General features: G+C 45.3%; 1 protein-coding gene and 1 long non-coding RNA gene across 2 annotated transcripts in view; one reads left to right on the top strand and one right to left on the bottom strand.

The window, feature by feature from the left end:
* Positions 1-9,619: 9,619 nt before the first annotated feature.
* LOC132251408 (uncharacterized) lies at positions 9,620-13,592 on the bottom strand. The gene is made up of 2 exons (XR_009463429.1): positions 13,174-13,592; positions 9,620-12,492 (listed from the first exon to the last, which is right to left on the bottom strand). It is a non-coding gene; the product is annotated as an uncharacterized LOC132251408 (long non-coding RNA).
* A 24-nt stretch (positions 13,593-13,616) lies between these two features.
* Positions 13,617-17,136, top strand: part of LMBRD1 (LMBR1 domain containing 1) — a 233,313-nt gene continuing 229,793 nt past the window's right edge. Inside the window, exons 1-2 of the mRNA XM_006263155.3 lie at positions 13,617-13,718; positions 15,588-15,764. Of these exons, the coding sequence (XP_006263217.1) occupies positions 13,659-13,718; positions 15,588-15,764 (237 nt within the window). The 5' untranslated portion in view covers positions 13,617-13,658. The remainder of the gene's footprint in view (positions 13,719-15,587; positions 15,765-17,136) is intronic.

Raw genomic sequence — 17,136 nt, 5'->3', positions numbered from 1 at the left:
GCGCGTGGCTCTTCTCTAGATTCTCTCAAGCTTCTCCACATCCTTTTTGAATTGTGGGGCCCAAAACTGGACGCAGTACTGCAGCTGCAGCCTCACCAAGGCTGAATACAAGAGGAGAATGATGTCCCGGGATTTGCTTGAGAAGCATCTATCCCAAGGTCTAGCACCCTGCATTTGTCTACATTGAACCCTATCCTATTCTCATCTGCCTACTTTTGTAGTCTGTCTAAATCTAGTTGCAGCCTCTCTCTCCCTTCAAGTATGTCCACCTTGCCCCACATCCTAGTGTCATCAGCAAACTTGGACAATGTACTTTCAACCCCTTCATCCAAGTCGCTAATGAAGATGTTAAACAGTGCAGGCCTGAGGACTGAGCCCTGGGGGACCCCACTGCTCACTTCTTGTCAGGTTGAGTATGACCCATCCACCACTACACTCCAGCTGTGCCCCATCAGCCAATTTTTTACCCATCCAACTGTGTAGGCATCAGTGCCACCGTCGCCCAATTTATTGATGAGAATGGGGTGAGAAAGAGTGTCAAAGGCCTTCTTAAAGTCCAGAAAGACTACGTCCACAGTGACACCATCACCCAATGATTTAGTTACTTGGTCATAAAAGGCAATTAGGTTGTTCAGGCAGGACCTGCCTTTGATGAACCCATGCTGATTGCCCCTGAGCATGATCTCCCCTTCTGGCCCCCCACAGATGTGCTCCTTGATGATTCTCTTCAAGATCTTCCCGAGCAACAAGGTGAGGCTTATGGGCCTATAGTTACTTAGGTCCTCCTTCCTCCCGTTCTTAAAAATTGGGACCACATTAGCTAGTTTCCAATCCTTTGGCACCTGGCCAGGTGACCACGAATGCTCATACAGCTGGACCAAGGGCTCTGCGATGACCCCTGCCAGCTCCCTCAACACCCTTGGGTGGAGGGCATCTGGACCTGCAGATTTAAACATGTCCAGCCCTTCCAGAAGATCCCTAACTACATTTGCACTGACCGAGGGCCTGACAGAGCTATCCCTGAGATTGTCCCTACCTCTGGTAGGAGGGATGTCCCGGTCCCTGTTCAAGAAAACAGAGGCAAACAAACTGTTAAAAATATCAGCTCTCTCATCTGGCGTAGCCAGAAGATTACTATTTAAATCTTGCAGGGGCCCTACGTTGCCTGGTGCCCTCTTCTTGCTCCCAATGTACTTGAAAAAGGACTTTTTGTTGTCCTTAATCTTGGACACTAGCCTGAGTTCCATCTCTGCCTTGGCCTTCCTAATAGTTCTCCTACACTCATGGGCTGAGGAGGAGTACTCCTCCTTGGTGATAGCTCCTCCCTTCCACTGATGTTTGCCGCCCTTTTAGTCCTCAGGCATTCCTGAATGCTCTTGCTGAGCCAAAGGGGTTTCTGAGCACTCTTACCCACCTTGCTTCTCTTAGGGACTGTTACCCTTTGGGCCTGGAGGATCATGCCCTTAAAGTACTACCATCCCTCATTGACTCCCATCTCCTCTATCTTTTGGGCCCTCAGTGCCTCCCCCACTAATCTCTAAAGCTCATTGAAGATGGTCCTTCTGAAATCAAGGGCTTTAGTTTTGCTGTAAGCCCTTGACACCCTGCACTGGATAGTGAATTCCAGCAGGTGATGATCACTATTGCCCAGGTGGTCAAGGACCTGCAGTCCCCTCACCAGGTCATCCCCCGTGGCCAAGGCCAGGTCCAGCAAGGCATTACACCAAGGGGTGTCTGGGGAGCAGGCACAGCAGTTGTATGAACTGCCCTGGCCTTGACGGGAACCTGCTGCTACCAATTAGTTGGACTTCTTGCACATGGGGTCTCTCTGGTGGATTCCTGTCCCTGCAGAGAATGGAAATACAGATCAATTTCATCCTCCGCTGCCCGGATCCCCCGCAACATGCTCACCTCCGCCTGGAGCTCTGCCACCTGCCCCTCCAGAGCCTGAAAACGCTCACAAGAGGGGCAGGTGGGAGAGTCACCAGACCTCAGTCCCACTCCCAGGGACCCCACCCAGCTGCCCCCACAGCTCAGGGGGCAGGTGTTGACCAGGCCCCACAAGGGCTCTGTCTGGGTGGCAGTCTCAGAGGAGCCTTGGAAGGGCAGCACCGCGAGTCCTCACCACGGCTCGCAGATAGTTCTTACCTCTTTCCTTGTTGGTGGAGCCTCCTCCCTCCTGAGGAAGACTCTTTCACTGCCCCACCTGCTTCCGCTGGCGCGCGCTTACAAAATGTGCCTGTTTGCGCATGGCTTTGGGGCACGGCTCCCTGCCCAGCTCAGGAAAGAGGGATCTGCGGGCTTCCTCTCTGGATCCTCTGCAGCTGCGCCGGCTCCTGCCCCACCTACCTTCGGGAGATCAGCTGCTGCTCAACCCGCTGTTGATCCTCAGCCTCTGCCGCTGCTGTTAAGTTAAGGGGGCACACGTATGCTGAGAGCCCCCACGTGTGCCCAGTCAGCCTCCTCTCAGCTCCTTCCGCTCCCAACTGCCGGGCGCTGAGTCAAACCGGGACTTTTTAAAGCCCACGGTTTCAATTTTCCCCCACTGGCCGAGCAGCCAATCAGGTGCTCTGGATTACCCAGAAGTGCCTGCTGGCTGTTCCTCCCCACATGCTCCCCTCTCGCTGCGGGGGTCTTGGATCCCTGAGGGATCCCCTTGTCACCCAGGGGACGGGTCCCCCCTAGCCGGCTCCCTGTTTGCTTGCTCTGTTCATTCTCTGCTGAACTACATGTAGACACTAATGCTATTTTGAAGGTTTTTCCTTTAAATGATAAATTATAGTAATGAGTTCACATACAGGGACACAGTGTGATTGCTATTGGAACCTTTAAAATGTTGCTTTTTATCTAATTACCATAATTAAGGCAGCTATAGTTTTCACAAACTGTAAATATAAGTAACTTATAAATGTTGATTTTTTGCAATCAGTAAAAGATTTTAATAGTAACCATTCTTATTAGAACTGTGACTTTGTATGTGTGAAAAATCTTTAAATAGCTTGGAGTAGGATTTTATTTCACTATTCCTTAAAAGATTTCATACTAATTCTTAGCTATTACCTCAGATTGGGAACAATAAAATCAGCACAAGATTAAATTACTCTCATGGTTTATTTACTAAAACAAGTCCAATATACAGATAATCATTATAGTAAAAATAGCAGATCCATGGCTATCACAGATCTTTAGCATTTCTTTTTATAGTCTTAATAATTCTTATTTAGTTATGGCTCTGTGGTGTTCATTATTTTAATATTTTATTTTTAAGGTGTTCAATACTATAGAGTTCATAAAATGTTTATATATTCAAAATGCAGATTTTTTTTCCCATTTGGGAAAAGAACACTTTTAGCACTGTTCATAAAGTATTGAATTCTTCATAGCCATAGCATGTGTGACAATTTTGTTTTCAAAGCATACATAATTAATGAATACTAATGACATTAAGGGAGACTTTTTGTGGTGGATTTGATACATATAAATAAATAATATGAAATACAAAAATGCCAAAGAGAACATGCATAAAACAATTGCTAAGATTTTTTTTACCTTCTTTATCTCTCTGAGCTCAAGATACCATTATACCTATTTCTATGGTTGAAAATTAACCAGAATTTCCTTCTTGTCTTTTTTATTTCACTTTTATTACTTTTAATAAAAAGTATTTTTTTCCTTGAAGAAAGTGTTTGTTGAACATTTATGACTTTTTCTGTTATTTTTTTCATAAACTGTTCCCGGTTTCTACAAATGTGTTTCTTATTCTAATGTATTTACTAAATAGTGTAGGACAAGGGTTTTCAGTTTTTTTTTCAGTTGTGTCCCCATTTAAGTTTGTTATACTTCTGTATGCACCCATGATACTGTGTCCTGGGGTAGCTAACCTGTGACATGCATGCCAAAGTGGCAGAGGCAGCCTGTGTGTGTCACACAGCAGATTAGGGAGTCAGCGGGACCGGAAAGAATACAAGGTTGAAGCCAGAGGGGGTGCAGTGCTATGACATGTCGGGAACCTTTGGGGACTTTTTTTAAGTTCCCAAAGAAGGTAAGAATGCCTCCTCTTTCCCACTGGGCTCAGGCTCATGTCCCCTCTCCTTCCCCCCACCTGCTGCTGCTTTCCCTACTGTCCCAGAGGCAGGGAAAGCTTCAGACCCACTTCTGCCCACTCCATCAGGGCTGCCTGGGGACCGGGCTCAGTTGGGAAAGCAAAAGAGGCAGCAGCGATGAGAGGTGGATGGGTCCCCCTCCCTGCATCTGCTCCAAGTGGGGGACCAGGCACAATTGGAGAACCCATGCCCTGCCTGTTTCTGCTGCTGCTGCTGCTGCTGCTGTCACTGTCTTAACTGAGTCCAGCCCCCACTGCAGACTAGCTGTAACAGGCAGGAGCAGCTACTGAAGCTTCCTCTCACCATGGGAACAGTGGTGAAAACAGCAGTAGTGACCAGGGGAACAGGGAAAAGGCAGGGGAGAGGACATGACTCTGAGCATGGAGGAGACAGTGGGGATTTGTACCTGCTCTGAGGACTTTAAAAAGTCCTCGGAGGACCCACAGCTTGGTCTACCCTGCACCAGTAGGTGGGAGAGCAGAGGATGCTGGGAGAACAGTTCAGCCACCCCCGCAACAGAGATTGTTGCTCCTGTACTCCTCTTTGACAAATCCTGGATCCATCCCTGAAAGAAGAGCAGCAGATTGGGCAGGGGAAGGGGACTGGAGTGACATAAGGGCGGTTCGGGCCTTAATTTGTGGAATGCCTGCAAAAAGGGTTAGGTGTCCTGCATAATTGTAACAACTGATGTTACTACAAGTGTAACCAACAACCTAAGAAATATTGCAGAATTGTTCTTTGGTTTTCCTTTTCACCCGTTTATCTTTTGCCGCCGCCTTCCATTTTCCTACCCCTTCCTCTCCTCTATGGTCTAGAAGTTCACAGCATTCCCTGAGTAGATATTCTCTAGTTTTAGAAATGCTTGTGTAGAATAATAAAGGTTAGCTCTGGGATATGGTGAATTGTTCACCTCAACTGTATTGCTGCTTGTGGTATGTGAGTAGTCAGCTAAGTCATATGGGAGTGTTCTTACTTCATGACTAGGAAAATGAAACTTTTTGAATAGGTGGACAACAAATTGGAGTCAGGCAGAGATGTGAGATCAACTTTCATAGAAACTAAGTACCAGCAAAAATGTTACCAATTTCTGCATCAAGAACAAGATACAATTTTTCGATACAATTCTTTAGCTTTGCCTTCTTTAATATAAACACATAGGTTTATGCATTTTAAAAAACACCAACAAAAACAATGCAGCAAACAAAAACACTTCAGAGGATATGAAATTCTTTGTGTGGGGAGATGAGGGGTAAAAAATATTATACATGACAGACAAGAGTCATATCACTAAATGTGCTACTTCTGTGTAAAAATATAGTGTCACGGGACAGGGTCCTCAGGGATGGCTGTGATACCCCGAGGTCCCCTTGACCATGCCAATCCTGCCTAATGGGCACCCTCTTTCTCTCCTGCCATGTCTTGTTGGTGATTATTATGAATAGGGAGGCTGCCCTTGAGTTTGTATTAGGCCTGGTCCTGATGGACCCCGCTGAATCCTATGGGTTCTCAGACCCCTTTTGGGTTCTGCTCCAAAATGGATGTCTCTTGGGACACCCTCAGCCTTATGGGCTAGATGCATGGCTCCAAACCGCCCCTTTACCACACCCCAAGCCTCACAGATGGCATTCACTCATTGTACCTGCAAGGCCTTAATTTAGCTTGGCCTTCGGTCATCCCTGGGCTCTCCGCACTGTCTCTCTCTCTCTCTCTCAGTGCCCACCCTGGTGCTTGGGTCCCCACACCCCAAATCCTGCACCCACCCTGGTGCAAGGGTCCCCACACTGTAGCAGGTCCCCAGTGAGGCCTCCTTCCCCAATAGCCTCAGCCCAATCTATCGGTGTTATAAGACAGCAACCAAAATATAAGCCCCTGGGCTATAACGTAAGACAAAAAGTTCAGGGTGTGTTCTGCCCCTTTAAAAGAGTCAAACTTCTACCTCAGCACTAAGTGCCTTGTAGGCAAGGGTACCTGGTGAGCTCCTGGAGCCCCATTAGCCCTAAGTGCAGCATATCAGGCAGCTGCAGCATCCCTGAGCAATTCCTCCCTGAAAACTCCTTTCCCTTTGACTGCTGGTAGGAAACTGACTTTCTAGGCCCAACCCTGGGGTTTATATGGGCCCCGGGCCCTGCCTCTTCCAGGCAGCTGACCAGCTGCAGATGCAGGCTTGTTGGCTACAAATGTCCAACTCGGGATCCTTAAAATTCTGGTTTATTAGGTGGATTGAAACACTTTAATGAAGTTAAATCATAAACCTTGGGGCTGGTCCTGCCCCCCCCCCCACACGCACACATGCACACACACAGTAGCAAGCTACAAGAGTCAGGTATACCTATCCTACAAGCGCTGAAGTCTGCTGTCGATGGCCAGTCGAGGCTTCTTTCAGCATGGTGTTATCCTCCAGAAGGGGGTTGCCGGCTGGTCCTTCTGGCTGGACAGGTCTGGTCGAGTTGGAGATCAAGAGGGAGCCACTGAGGGTCACTTTTCACTGCTTTTTATCTGTCCTTGGCAGACTTTGGTGACTCCCCAGTTTTCAGGACCAATCCAGGGGTCATTGACCCTCATGGGACTTCCCCCCTCGGTGGCTACTGGATGGCATCTGTCAGCCCCAGGGGTCGTCCGCATGTACGTGCAGGTTTGTGAGTCCATTGATGAATTTTGAATAGGGCTCTGGGAGCGGTCGATCTGGAGATATTCAGCCCGAAAGTTGGTCCCCGGCATTGATTAACTCAGGCCAGGGCTTCTAGCCCTTGATCAGTGATGTTTAGAGATGTCCCGGATGCTACGTTGTCTTCTATTGATTTCTTCCATTGGTTGATCTGCGGTTTCCTTAGATGTTAATTGCTGCCTGCTAATGTGTTACACATTCAATCACTGATTCACTAGCTCTTTCAGGGGCCCACCTGATACAGGGAAGTGGCAGTTTGACTCCTGCCCTTGTTAACATTGTTACTAAACACATTTATAGTTGAAAGTTGAAAGGTGAGGAGTATAAAATATAAGCTACAAATGTAATGCTATGGCACACAAATAGATAAAAATACCAAAATACAAGGGGAGATACAAAATGTACACACACAAATTTTAAAACACAATTCCTTACCTTAAAGTGAAAGAAAGAGGAAGGAAGATAAGGTAGAAGAAGAAAAACATATTCAAAGAGGGGAGAGCAAATGCAGGCAAAAGGAAAAGGGGGCTTTCTTCTACAGGGTAATTCCCTCATTAGCCTGCTGCCACAGTAACCTGCACCTGAGGGGTTCCTGCCTGACTGCTAGGCCCTCTCTCTAGGCAGTTTCTGCCATTAAAGGAGCAGGCACCTTAGTGCCCTGTGACATATAGGAACAAAGGGCGTTACAGATGTGCTTGAGGGAGAGGGGTGGCTTTAATTAGAGCAGTTCTGAGAGCTTCTCTAATTAAAGCACCACGAGCATCATATGTATCAGCATCCCTGTGCTGAAAAATATCAGTGGGGGCACTTTAACTAAAGCTCATTGAATGAGCTTTAGTTAAAGTGCCCCTGCTGCCATTTCTTAGGGTGGGGACGCTGATACACGTGATACTAGAGCCTGCTGGAGCATGGTAATTACCACGCTGCAGCAGACTTGATTAATCGAGTCTGTTCCAAAGCACTGTAATTACAGTGCAGCGGAGCAGCCTCACTGCATGTGTATAGGCAGCCAAAGGTTTGAAAGAGGCCTTCAGGATCATGAGTCCAGTTCTCTGTGCTTGCAGGCAACCACTAACCAAAGAATTCCTCAAAATCACCACTTCAAATTTTCACCCACAATCACAAGTAACAACACCTGAAACTCAAATTGCACTCCATAACTTGCCACAGGGTACAGCGAGAGGGATAAGAGCCCTGCCACTGCAATGACAGGGCAGAAGATCCTAGGAAAAGGACCATGTCCCTTGCTCAGAAGGCATACTCCTCCACAGTCTGTGCCAAAACTGGCATACAGAAAACATTCCTTCCTGATGCCAAATTTGGCTGAAGACCTGAAGAGCAAGACCTGCTAGCCAGGGACCTGGCAGAAGCATCAGTGCACCACAGTGATATAACCCTCCTAGTCTTAGTTGTGACCTAGATCCCAAGGCCTCAGAAGGCAAAACCCCCCTGAAATAAACAAAAAACCTTCCCCAAAGACAGTAGTGTTCATGGGTGGAAAAATATCATACATAGATTTAAGGTTGGCAACTGACTGCCATGGTCAAATATTCCACAAAGTCAAGAATGTACTTTCGTAGGTGGCAACTTGCCTTCTTAACTGACCTGGTGTCATCTGTTAGCAAAGGAAGGAGTGAGGGCCCCTTACTCCCCAACTTGGTAGGAGTCAGGGCACCCCCCTGCCCCCAAAGAACAGCTTCTTTTACTGACCATCTGCTCTAACTGCAGGCATCTCCAAACAGGAAGAGGAAAATGCAAACAGCAACATTTTGTGAAGAATTGGCCTGCTGCCTACTTAGCATAACTGCATTTAAAAACTGACTTGCTGCAATGCATGTTTTATTTCTTTTTCATTTACTTGTTCAGTTTGTAATGTTTTGGGCTGACCCTGGAATTTCAAGGTAAAAGCTAAGGGGAAAACAAAGAAGCATTGTCTTGAATACTGTTCACGTTTATGCTTACTTGATTGATAATTATAATAATACAATACCATTTTTAGAATTTAATTTCATTGTTTCACAGTAACAGTCAACTATCTGAAAGACAAGGCTGTTCACTACATAGTTAACTCAGGTATGCTTCCATTCATAACATAACCAAACTTTGCTCTGCAGTAAAAGTTAAAAAAGAAAGTTGGTAAGAATTGCAAATTAAGTGTCAGATTCAAGACAAAATCCCATTGTCTAAAACAGTGACTAATGCACTAGATCAGAACACTTCCCAGCCAAGTGGCTAAATCTTACTGTGGTGTTTACTCAACCTGAAAAAAAATGTGGCTCACAATAACATTTTCCACTTTTATACTGCTTTTATTTTTTTGGGATGTAAAAGCAGTTCTTCTTTTGTATGACAGTTCCCGTATCTTTATCTTTGTGTGCTTTGGCATTTTTGTCAATTTGGGAGTTCTTGGCTGTTAGAAACGTTACCAGGGATCACCGTGTGGAAGTGGCTCTCGTCGATCCATGTCAAAGCAGTTGACTAAGATAGATAACAGCATTATTAACACAGTATTTTAGCTGGCCTAATTAAGTACGGGTATTTGAAGTCTTGTGTGTCAAACATGGTGGCCTTGCAGATAAATCACTGAGTATGAGAACAAGATCAGGATGGCATTCCTGGCTCCACCATTAACTGCCTATGTCATGTCCTGGAAAGTCACATACAGGCTTTATTTTTCAGTTACTCCAGTTGGAAAATGTCCCTACATGTATTATAATTCTAGATGCTAGTGAGGAATGCAAGAAGCAAAGTCCTTTAATCAGAAGTTTGATTTCAGTTGGAGTTTCATTTAAATTTTTAAATAGTCTCTAACTGGTCTAGAGGTCAATGATGAATATATTTTCTGTTCTCATAGATTTTGTTGTTGTTTTAATTTGCAAGCTTCATAACAAAAAGCATCTTGTACAGTTTAGAGATCATGGCAATTTCATAAACATTTTACAGTTGCTTCCCTTGCAAACTGAGTCAATGCCAAAATCTAGGTATATTTACATTTCATAATATAACATGATTTCACTGGGCAGACTGAAATGGATACTAAAATACTAGAAGTGTTGTGATCATTAAAAAATGAACCATTTTAACATCTTTTAACCTCAGTAAATATTTACACATATTAATTCAAATTGTTTACACAGGCAGCTGCAGTGAAACAGCCTAAGAACAGAAAGCATGAAGATTTTTCTATTTTTTCTTTCAGAGGTACAAAAAAGAGTAAAGTTATCCTTAACATGAAATCATGATATAAAGTTCAGTCTTGAACTACACAATTGCATAAAGTTCTGGTATGTAGGAGGGAGTCTAGGTAGCTATTGGTGGACTTTTTAATTTCCTTGTCATTTTCACATATATGGAAGTATTTAACACTTATTATTTGTTAAGCAAGAGGTTACAAGTTTTACTTATTTGAGTTATATGAGAAAATTCTCAAGTCAAAGGTGATATCTTTATCTAAACAGCACCGGAGGTAAGGTTGGTGCACAAGAAATAATAGTAATTAAAATGAATAGGGTTGGCCCACTTGAGGTGCTAGTGAACCATATCTTTTCCTCCTAATGGAGTGGGTTAAGGTGACCTTGTGGGACTGCCATCAAAACAGATTCACTCCAATCCTCCCAAACCAGAGGTATAAGTGGGTAGCTCAGACACATGAGGCAGTGCATGTCCTGTCATGCCAATCACAGTGATGTGATCAGCCACTGCTGTGGTGGTGGCTATTTTTGTGCTCTGTCCCAACAAAGGCATCCCCTGGGGCTGCTGCCCAGGTTGCCCCCACCTCAGTTATTCTACTGTCCCAATGTATAAAGAAATCATTTCCACATATGGCTTCTCTCTGACATTAGAGGTGACTGTAACACACGAGGCCTCAAGGTTTTATCTCAGTTAACCCTATTAGCCATTCATTAGAAGCTTCTGAAAACTCATCAGCTGTGCAAAGCTTTCTTCAGCATTACTGACTAAACACCCCTCAGTGCTCAACTTCACAACTATACTTACTGTTTGCATAATTATTTGCAGTGCTTAAAGTCCATTAAGTGAATTTTACAGGGATGAAGATCTAATCAAAGAGCTTTGTAAGGTGTTTACATAATGGTGGTTACTGGGATAGCTCCATCATCATAACCAGGGATCCTGGTTTTCTCTGATTTAAAAAAATCCCAATTTTTGGTTAAACCCTCCCCCCCCATCCACATTTTTCCATGATTAAAGTGAAGCATCACTTACATAAGAAGAATGTTCAGTTGCCATACCAAGAAATAGAGATGGAAATGAAGAAGATGGATAACGCTGATGAGAAGAAGGAAGAGTAATAGAAGAGAAGAGTAATAGAAGAGGAGAGAAACCGAAACAATGTGTAGGTGAAAAGGAAGATGCAGGACAAGATGAGAAAGATTAAGTGAAAGGCAACAGGCAAAAGGAAGAAAACAAACAAGACAGCAGGGAGTAATTATAAGGAAGAGGATGGAGAAAAGGAGATGCAAGAATTAGGGAAAATGTTGGGAGGAGCCTCAGAAAATCAATGGAAGAGAGAACTGAGAAAATAATAAAAATGCAGGAAAAGAGCAATAGATAAGAAGCACTGATTCAAGAAAATTCACTTTTAGAAGTAAATAACTGCAGGAGACCTGAGAAAGAAGAATAAAATAATACTTTGGCCTTTGATTATAAAAAAAGAGTGCTCAGGCCTCAAACCATAAGCAACTGTCTTTGGTCACAAGATGCTAGAGGAAAAGTATCTTCTTCCCATAACTTAAATTCTTTGCCTGAATAAAATAACACTAGTAAGAATGAAAACAGAGACCATGGGTTAAATTCCCAATAGGATAAAAAACATGCAACTTGATTACTTTAAGGACATGAATATAAAGCAAGTTGTTGATTTAACATCTCCAAAAATCAGCTCTGTGCACCTTTAAATGTATGTCAGATTCCCAAAGAAGTTCATAAATATGCTGGACATCAGAAATACAGTGTAACCTTGAGCTCTTTGGCAAATAATGTTTGATTCTGCAGCAGGGAACTGCATGTAATCATTTTGGAAACAAATGAATGTACTGAAATTGTCACCCACCTACTTCTGTGTTTTTGTTGCGTACCCTCTCTTTCTTCCAATCTTAGATAAGGATTTCTAAAGATTTGCCATTGCCTTGTGTTTGCCTACTAATCACCAGACTTCTTGGAAGCAAAGCAGACACACTATTCACTTGGAAGCTAGCAAGAAATAGGAGGGGGTGGATGGGCATGTAGGTATAGTGTTTCCTTGTAGGTTGAAGCTGCCAGAGTCTTGGAGGCTGTACATTCCTTCTCCCCCTCAAAAGAGGGGGAGTTCCCAGTATTAGCACATGTTCATGCCTTCCCCTCCCACAAGCATTGGGAAGGGGACTTTATGATACATTGTGACAGATTCTCTGGCCTGCAGACTTTGTGATTAGGGAGAGAAACGTACAGAATTCCTTGTCCATTCCTATGGCCACAGAATCAGAGAACCACCAGTAACAGGGATTATGGCTATTACATTACATTCTTGGAGGATTAAAATGAATACTGGTCAAAGCATCCACTATCATCACTTTTACCAGAGACTTCTGATTCAAAGTAGTCCCGGGCTAATTGGTAGTTTCCACAGGTCATCAGCTGTGATGGACTCCTGGTTTTATTGAGGCACGTCTGTCTATGCTGTGTTCACCTTGCGGTGGTATGGCATGACTTGCTTTCCATCCTTAGCTGGAGCACAAAGAAATGAAGGGTTAAGTGCCAGGCCTGCCAACCTGCAGGACTAGCTGGACCTTCAGCCTCACCAGTCTTTTTTTTTAATTACTCTATTTCATGTTCCAGGTCATACCAGCCAAATCAGCTCCAAATCATAGGCAACCTGTAGGAGGGGCATGTAGGGTTGCATCTGCCCCCCAAGATAGGCCCTCGTGGGCCAGGAGCGCCAAGGGAAGTGCTGGCCAGTGCCTCCCCAAGATCGGCGCCGGCCGGCGAGTTGGGGCACCGAGAGGAGTGCCATCAGCACTTCAGGTTTTGCTGCTGGAGCTTCTGGGGTTGGCGACCGTTGTTGGGGGACTCCCCCCAGTCAGCAATTGGTTGCTGGGAGACCCCCCGGCCAGCTGCTGGTGCTCCCCCAGAACCAGGAGATATCAGTTGCCCATGATCCAAATCATATCGACTGAGCAGAACTCTACTGTTCCAAAAATGGTATCGGCTGAGCAGGCAGAACTCAATTGTTGTAAATGCCACGTACGGTGCTGCAACTAGCCAGCATCCTCCATCCCAGGCGCGCTCACTCTGGGACTTCGGAGACTCGCAAACCCATTGGCAGGGTCTTACATGCAGGCCCAAACCTGGAGGCTTTGGGATTCGGATGCCCCCATTTGATCTTAGTCTACAGCCAAGAAGCCTCACCAGAGTTTTGCCCAGCTTTGTTGATGGGTCAATGAAGGTGAGGGGCAGGACACCCGCGGGGCGGGGCGGGTCCTGGGGAGATACAGGTGACAGGGCTGGACCAGGCTGGGACAAACTAGGGACCTGGGGACTGAGGCACGGGGAGGAGCTCTGGAGAGACCGGGACGGGAAGAGCTGAGTATCCCCGCGGCCCGGCCCGGGACCTTGCGCCCCCCCAGGATTGCCTCTACTGGACCCGCCGCCCCGCCGCGCTCCCAGGGCTGGGGCCGCGCACGGGCACCTAGGGAAAAGAGCAACCGAGCCGCCGCTGGCAATTCGCGCCCCTGCGCTCCGCCCTCTCCCCTCATTGGCCGCCGGGACGGTGACGCAAGGCGTTGTGCGACGCGCGGTTGTTTGGCGGTGCTCATGGCAACCGACGCCACTCCTCCCGCCTCCCTTAAAGGGCCCCGCCCCGGGGCGGTGTTGTTGCGCGGCCGGAAGCGAAGATGGCGACGGCCGCGGTCGACCTGCTCACGGGCTGGTGCCTCTTCGGCCTCGCGCTGCTGGTAGGAGACGGGGCCCGCCTCCGGGGGAGGCCGTGGTCGCTCGGCCGGTCTCTTGTGACGCTCTCGCCCCGCCCGCCCCGCCCGGGGGGCCTCGGAGCTGTGGGAGGCGGGCGGAGGTCTCCCGTGGAAACCCCCGTGCTGGAGCCGCTGGCTCTGGTCTGAGGGCTGTGCGGACGACCGGGCAGAGCTGTAGCGAGTTGGGGGCTGGAAGGGACCCTGTCTGCCCCGTCCTCCCCGCGCCCAAAGCTGGGCCCTCCCCAGCTCCGTCCTCCCAGCTAAGGCTGCGCCTACCCGGGTCTTTTTGAAAACCTCCAAGTAGGGTGGATTTGATTTAAGTCACTGGCCAAGGAACCTCGATTTAACCAGTTTCTACGGAAAGTGTGTTCTTGTTCTTTGATATCCCCAGGTCACTTAACTTCTTGAAACTTTGCGCTGTTAGAGACTGGTAGGGGCTTGGTTGTGTGTACACAAAGGTGCTGAGAGAGGAGGGGATGATGGGTGGGGACCTGGGTCTGTTCTCTCATTTCCATACAGTGCTGTTAACAAGCATGTTTCATCTGGAGATGACAAACTCACCCTATGCCTGAAGAAGGGTGTTTGTGCCCCAAAGCTTGCAAAGAGCAGCTCTTCCAACTATTTAGCTGGTCTAATAAAAGATATCATATTTGCCTGAAGAACTTTGTCTGTCTGCGGTCTCTGGAGACATGAATCCACAGCTTGAGAGCTGATTCTAAGCATCACAGAGATGCTTAATGGGATCTTTTAGACTGAGCACTGAGTCCCATTGGATAGAGTAGTTTTCTTTAGTCTTTACTAAGATGTAAAGGAGCCTCTAGGAACCCTGGAAGATTGGGCCCCTAATATATAGTTCGTGCTCTATTGTGACCTATTTATAAAACTTCCGGCAAGGTTGCATGAATATATTGTCTCATAATGTATAATTATAGGTTTATAATCCTTATTCCATAATTATATCTTTGAGCTTTAACGTATCTTATATTAAATTATCTTTATATAACTTTTTTTTTATTTGGATGACCTGCTTTACTTTGGATTTAAAGTTCCATATTTAATGTATGAAATATGAATAAAAATTAAAGTGATTAACTCAGGCCTAAACCTCATGTAACTAGTAATCTGTAGCATCTGAAGTATAAGGCTCACTTGTAAGGTTAATATTGACTAACCAGTTTACAGGATTCACCATAATGGATTGCCACAGCTATTCATTTATTGTATACATGTTTTGCAACTCAATGTGAATGAAATAACCAATGCTCTTGATGAAGCATACAGCACCTCACTCCTATCTTCCTCCTGTAATTACTATGTTTACTTACTGAACACTGTCAACTTGGTTTTCTAGCCTGTTTTCACAGGTGATAGAAACTTTTTAAACACATCAGGCATTTGCAGGTTGGCCACAAACTTTATGATGCTGTGGGCAGTGTTACACCACAGATGTTCATCTTTTGAGTTTCATTCACCTTAGAGCTGCACAAGTATAGGAACCATACAACAGGCTGCCTAGATTATTCTGGTCAAGGTGGCATGAGAGATTGGGATCAGGGGTGTAGTAAGTGGTGTTCCTCCTTATTACTTTTAAAAGCCCAAAAGCAAATTAAGCATCTTAACAAAAACAATACGATTAAATAAAAAAACATTTTAGATTCTTTTTTTTTTTAATAAAAAAAAAAAGTTGTCTTATCTACCTGCCTCCTAGGATGGAGATTCTACAGCTTGTCTGTGGTGCCAGTTCCAGTGCAAAGAATATGCTATATCATAATGAGCGCAGTTGTTTGAATGAGGCTTAGCGGCACCCAGCTGGCATTGCCAACTCATCCTGTTGTCTTGTTCTTTCTCTCTCAGGTTATCTTGGCCTTTTGCTGGATATATGTGCGCAAGTACCAAAGTCGACGAGAAAGTGAAGTGATTTCCACCATCACAGCAATCTTTGCACTGGCAGTTGCGCTCATCTCCTCAGCCCTTCTACCCGTGGATATTTTCCTGGTTTCATATATGAAAAATCCAAATGGTACATTTAAGGTACTGAATAGCTTATGGAATGCCCACATCTTCGTCAAAGCTTTGTCTTGTGGCTAGAGAGAGGACACTTGTTGCTATGTTCAGAAGATCAAATTGTGAGAATCAGTATTTTAGTGGCTGGTGTGTGTGTGTGTTGTTGCTGTCTTTGTTTTTTAATGGAAAGCTAGTATTGTTAACAGGTTGTTGTAGTTCCTAAGTAACTTCTGTTCTCCTGTGTATTTTCATAATGTATATATGATGTAAACTCAGATATAAGTGTGTTAACAGCATCGTATTTATTTTCAGCAGACACAGAAAGAGTGTCTTGTCCATATTTACATGTTATTTTAATACTGCATGAATAGAAGTGAGAAGACTGCAATGTAGCCTATGTAGGTGCACTTAGTAGAGCATTACAAACACTAAGAGCAGAGCAAGATGGGCTTATGCCAAACAGTTCAGAGTCAAACTTCTATAGAAAGAAAACCTCAGATGACTCTTCTGCAAAAGTATGTAGAGATCGTGTCATTAAGGAAGGACAGTATAAGATATATTAATGGAGGAGGAAATGTTTTTGTTTTTTGTTTCTGAGAGTTGAAGTTTTGGCAGATCATGTGCTGTTGCTCATTTTTGTGGGGTCACAAGAGGAATATTCTTGAACAGGAGGGGAGAGATCCAAGTCCAGGTAAAATGGTGGTGATCTTGCATGAGCTACAGCCATGCATCTATCCAAATTTCAAACAGGCCTTTTTATTCAAAGTCCTCTGCAAAAGAAGTCAAAGGGGCTACAGATTTTTTTTTTTCTCTTCTTTTTTTCATAGCCTGAAAGGGAGGGAGAACCAGCAAAACCCTGCCATTCTCCCTTCAGGCTCTTGAGACTTCTGTTTCAACAAGCTCCTACCTCCCTGCTTTCCTTCAGCTAGCCTTGCCTGTAGTTTACTCCCCTCCACCTGTACCTCATTAGCAAGCAGGGCTAGCTGCACTTCTGGGTTCTCAAAGCTTCTACACTTCTGGTTTTTTTCCATCTGGGTCAAGAAAAAAAATAGGCTCTCTTTTCAGAAAATGAGTCAGTTTTGAGTGTAGCAGAGTGGGGCTTTGAAAACTACGCAGTCTCCATTCTTTCTGTTCAGCGCAAAGGGAATATCTGTTTTTGATCATGTTGGATCAAGCTTTTCTACCAGAATAATAGTGAAGAAGTGGCTCTGATCAACTAAAACGTATCAGGTGAAAGTACCCATCCTAGGTGCTGCACCTAGGGAGGAAAAATGTCCAGCACACCTACAGCCTAGGGAATGACCTGCTGAGTAGCATGGAAGTGGAAAGGGATCTTGGAATCCTAGCCAACTCCAAGATGAACATGAGTCGGCAGTGTGACGAAGCCATCAAAAAAGCC

Source organism: Alligator mississippiensis, chromosome 1 (genome assembly GCF_030867095.1).
Source record: "Alligator mississippiensis isolate rAllMis1 chromosome 1, rAllMis1, whole genome shotgun sequence".
NCBI lineage: Eukaryota > Metazoa > Chordata > Crocodylia > Alligatoridae > Alligator > Alligator mississippiensis.
Note: the sequence above shows the minus strand (reverse complement) of the source record. Positions and strands in the feature narration are given on the sequence as shown.